At 42.1% G+C, this 4,654-nt stretch overlaps 1 protein-coding gene across 1 annotated transcript; it reads left to right on the top strand.

The window, feature by feature from the left end:
* Positions 1-1,032, top strand: LOC146608512 (trace amine-associated receptor 13c-like). The gene has a single exon (XM_085348087.1). The coding sequence runs from the start codon at positions 55-57 to the stop codon at positions 1,030-1,032; it is 978 nt and encodes a 325-aa protein (XP_085204213.1). The 5' UTR covers positions 1-54.
* Positions 1,033-4,654: the final 3,622 nt, after the last annotated feature.

The following is a 4,654-nucleotide window of genomic DNA, read 5'->3' on the forward strand; positions in this document are numbered from 1 at the left end:
AAGAAGATAAATGAAGACTCTCGAGCACAGTTGCAGGTCTTCCCTTTCTCCCCGATGGACGGCACTGGAGGTCCTCCCCTCTGCTTCCCTAACCTCAACTCCTCCTGCAGGCGGCTGCTGCGACCCACCTCCCAGGCCGCTCTTCTCTACACTCTGCTGGCTTCAGTCTCACTGCTTACTGTGGTGCTCAACCTGCTTGTGGTCGTCTCCATCTCCCACTTCAAGCAGCTCCACACCCCGACCAACGCCCTGCTCCTGTCCCTGGCCATGTCCGACCTGCTGGTGGGGTTGCTGGTGATGCCCATCGAGGGCCTGCGCTACATCGAGACGTGCTGGCTGCTGGGGAGGCTGATGTGTGCTCTCAGTCCTTATTTGTCTTACTGCCTTATCTCTGTCTCTCTGGGCAGCATGGTGCTCATATCTGTAGATCGCTATATAGCCATCTGTGACCCTCTGCTCTATTCCTCAAAGATCACAGTGAACAGAGTGAAGCTTTCAGTCTGTGTCTGCTGGGCCTGCTCTCTTCTCTACAATGGCTGCATTCTCATGGAGCACATAGGGTGGCCAGACAGGTTCAGCTCCTGTCACGGGGAGTGTGTTGTGTTCATCAGCCGAACTTCAGGAACAGTAGATTTCTTTTTGTCATTTCTTGGCCCCTGTGGCGTAATGTTTGTTCTGTACATGAGGGTGTTTGTGGTTGCTGTTTCTCAGGTGCGTGCCATTCAGTCGCAGGCAGCTGTGAGAGCAGCTCCAGCTGCTAAAAAATCAGAGCTGAAGGCAGCCAGGACACTCGGGATTTTGATAGCTGTGTTTGTAATGTGCTTCTGCCCTTATTATTATCCTTCCCTTGCAGGTGTGGACACCTTTCTGAGCTTGCCTTCGTACGCCATGGTGTGTTGGATCATGCTAATAAATGCTTGTGTGAACCCTGTGATTTATGTTCTGTTTTACCCCTGGTTTAGAAGAGCTATCAGATTCATTGTCAGCCTCAGAATACTGCAGCTTCACTCCAGAGACGTCAAAATCCTGTAGGCAGCGCAATACAACTTTCACCTAAATTTTCACCTTTAAATGTGGGTGTTCATCTGCCCAGCATCACTTTGTGTTTAGTACATAATGAGCAGAAGCGCAGACCCGCGCAGATAGTGACTCTGCATGCAGATCTCTTGTGCACCTGAAAATTGCAGGAATTAAATGCATGCTTTGCACTATATGACCTTTAATGTAACTCATCATAAATATGTGCTAAGTTGCAATAAAAGAGGTTAGTCAGCTTCTCTTAATGGCTTTTTTTGTCTGCATAATCCCTGTGAAGGTATTAAAGTCTGCTTATGTTGTTGTCATTTATTGTCACACAGACTAACTGTAAAGGGCTCTTTCAGACTTTACTTTGCTGAATCAAAAACATTGTCATTGTATGAGAAATACCTGCAGCCGTCTTACTCTTTCAATCTGAAAATCTTCTCAACATGTTCAATATTATGTCTAACAAACCACATTTACAATCCTTGAAATAAAAACAGAAATACCCAAACTCGTATCACCCTGTGCTTTCTCAAGGATCCATACAACCTGCACACAGCAACAAACTAACTCATACCACAATACTTCCAGCACATGTCTGAGTGCTAACTATCAACATAAGTGAGTATTTAGAGGTTAAAGGTGGACGGCAGCATAGTAAACACATGGAACAGATTTTCTTATCAATGTGATGATTTGGCTTTTTAGTAGAGTTTCTTTGCACTTCTTATTTAGACAATAATATTAATAATAATAATAATAATAACAATAACAATGAACCTGTTAGGATCAATGTTCATATAGGGGGTTGGGAATCGCATCTGTAACTGGAAGGTCGCCGGTTCGATCCCTGGGCTCTCTGTCCTGGTCGTTGTGTCCTTGGGCAAGACACTTTACCCTACTTGCCTACTGGTGTTGGCCAGAGGGGCCGATGGCGCGATATGGCAGCCTCACTTCTGTCAGTCTGCCCCAGGGCAGCTGTGGCTACAACTGTAGTTTGCCTCCACCAGTGTGTGAATGTGAGAGTGAATGAATAGTGGTATTGTAAAGCGCTTTGGGTGCCTTGAAAAGCGCTATATAAATCCAATCCATTATTATTATTATTATTATATGTGAAATCTATTCTGCTGAAAAGGTTTCTGACTTCATTGTTGAAGCTTCTTGAACTCCAGGTCTGTGAGCATGTCATCTAACTATAATAGTAAACTCATATATTGCCTGTTTTAGATCCTATGGGACAGGAAACAGCAGGCTTTCTACACCCATCATGCACCAGCAGCATGTTCCCTGCTCAGTGCTGCATGACGTTTGACGATTAAAGCTATTCACAACAAATCAGTGCAAACAACCTGTAGAGGGCAGCAGTGGTCCTGTCTGCGGTTTATTCTGTTATATATTTTACCAGAAGAAGGAAAAAAAACTAGAAAAAAGAAAAAGGGCATGACCCCTGACTACTGATTCTTGGGCTTTCATGTTCTCCTATAATATTAACATTTATCTGATTGTATTTAAAAACAATAGTAATAATAATAATAATAATGTTGAAGACATGGTGTCTGTTTGGTGTTGCTGATTTAAAGGTAAAAATATCTAATGAGCATCATGTCAGTGCTAGCTAAAAGATAGTCTAAGCAGCTTGTCAGTTGGTAGATTGATAACCTCATTCAGTAAAATGTATGTGAAAGAACCTGCTATTTCTTTTGGTTTCGTTTGTATTCATATGAATAAAGTTTCAAAGTTAGTGTCTCCTGTGTCAAAGAGGTGAGCAGGATCAGTAACCAACGCTGCAAAGGTGTGACAGCCCCCACCCATATTTAGAATGGGCAGAGGCGTTAAGCATCACCTTTTTAATCACTTAATCACTAGTGTGTACATATATTTATATATACTTATATTTAGTCAGTTAACTGGAAATCTATTTTTTTCTTTTACTACATCTTATTAATATTTTGCTCTTTTCTATTTTTCTATTTATTTTTTATTTTTATTTATTTTTTCTTCTACTGTACCATTCTGCTGAGTGACTGTCTTCTGCTCGTCAAATACATTTCATTGCGATGTTGACCCTGTGCTAACTTGCATATGACAAATAAAACTGAAAACTGAAACTGAACTGATCACTGTTCTTTGCCTCATTAGGGCTATAGTACAAACAGATACATGACTGGAAATGTAAATACTGATAGATACAGTGCTGTGAAAACTGATTTATCCCCTTCCTGCTTTCTACTTAGTTGGGGGATTTTTTTCTTGTAAAATGATGAATTAAATGTGATTAACCACTTTTTTTTTTGGGAAAGCTGAGTTCAAATTCTTTAGTGACACCCAAGCCTGATTGGTACCAGACCAGCTGAATCAAGAAATCACTCAAATAAAGCCTGTCTGACAAAGTGAGGTAGGCTAAAACAACACATCATGCCACAATCTAAAGAAACAGATGAGAGACAAAGTCATTGATATCTTTCAGTCCACAGAAATGAGTTTGTGACTTCAGTGAACCACAGTGAGAGTCATTATCGTGAAAACTTGAAACAGCGGTAAAGCTTCCAAGAGGCTCGCTGAGCAAAATTACTCCCAGAGCGCATCAATGACTCATCCAGGAGGTCAGAACAAAACCTAGAACAACATCTAAAGAACTGCAGGTCTCATTCTCCATAGACGAAAATGAAATTCATCACACTAACACACAAACATGGTGGTGGTGTGAGGGTCTGTGGCTGATTTGCTGCTTCAGGATGACTTGCTGTAATTGATGCAACCATGAATTCTGCTCTCTGCCCCAAAATCCTGACCATCAGTTCATGCCCTGAAACTCACTTCAGCAGGTTATGCAGCAGGACGATGAAGTAAGTCCACCTCTGAATGGTTTAAAAAAACAAAATGAAGGGTTTGGAGTGACCTGCTGTGGCTGAAAAACCCTCCAGTGTGTCTGAATTACAACAATTCTGCAAAGAGTTTGTGACAAACTCCTCGATTGTCACAAATGTTTGATTGCAGTTCTTGCTGCCAGGGTTGGCCCAACCAATTATCAGCTTTAGGGGCAATTAATTTTCACACAAGTACGTTTTTCCCCCTCACTAAATTATAATTTGAAAACTGCATTTTTTTATTTACTTGGATTATCTTTGTGTAATTAGTATCCGATCTGTTTCAGAAAGATGCAAAAACTTTCTCACAGCGCTGTACCTGAACTGAGCGTTGCTGTATCTCCTCCCGCTCTGCAGAATTCCCAGTGAACTGTGCCCAGGTTGGCTCCAGCCCAGCAGCAATGATCCTCTCCATGAACACCGTGGTGCTGTTTGCGCCACAGCAGCTGGCTTGGGTGATTGAAAGGGATGGGCCGCTTTCACCAGATTTTATAGCCAGTAATTCCTTTTATCCACCAAGCTCAGATCTTCCCGCCAGTTGCTTCGTCATCCACATCAAATTAACCACATCTGTGTTACCTCTGTTCCCACAGGGACTGAACTTCCTCATTCCCAAACTGGAATGAGTTCAAAAAATATAAAGCCTTAAAGAGATTGTACTTGTATGACAAACCCTGACCCTCTGCTCAGTGAACTGGTATTTACTGTACTGGCACCGGAAATAAACGCAGTGCTGTATTTAAAGGATGTTGGATCCATTTAAG

The sequence above is a fragment of the Diplotaxodon limnothrissa genome, linkage group LG23, assembly GCF_057381915.1.
Source record: "Diplotaxodon limnothrissa isolate DT_005_m linkage group LG23, D_limnothrissa_male_GT1.1, whole genome shotgun sequence".
Taxonomy (NCBI): Eukaryota; Metazoa; Chordata; class Actinopteri; order Cichliformes; family Cichlidae; genus Diplotaxodon; species Diplotaxodon limnothrissa.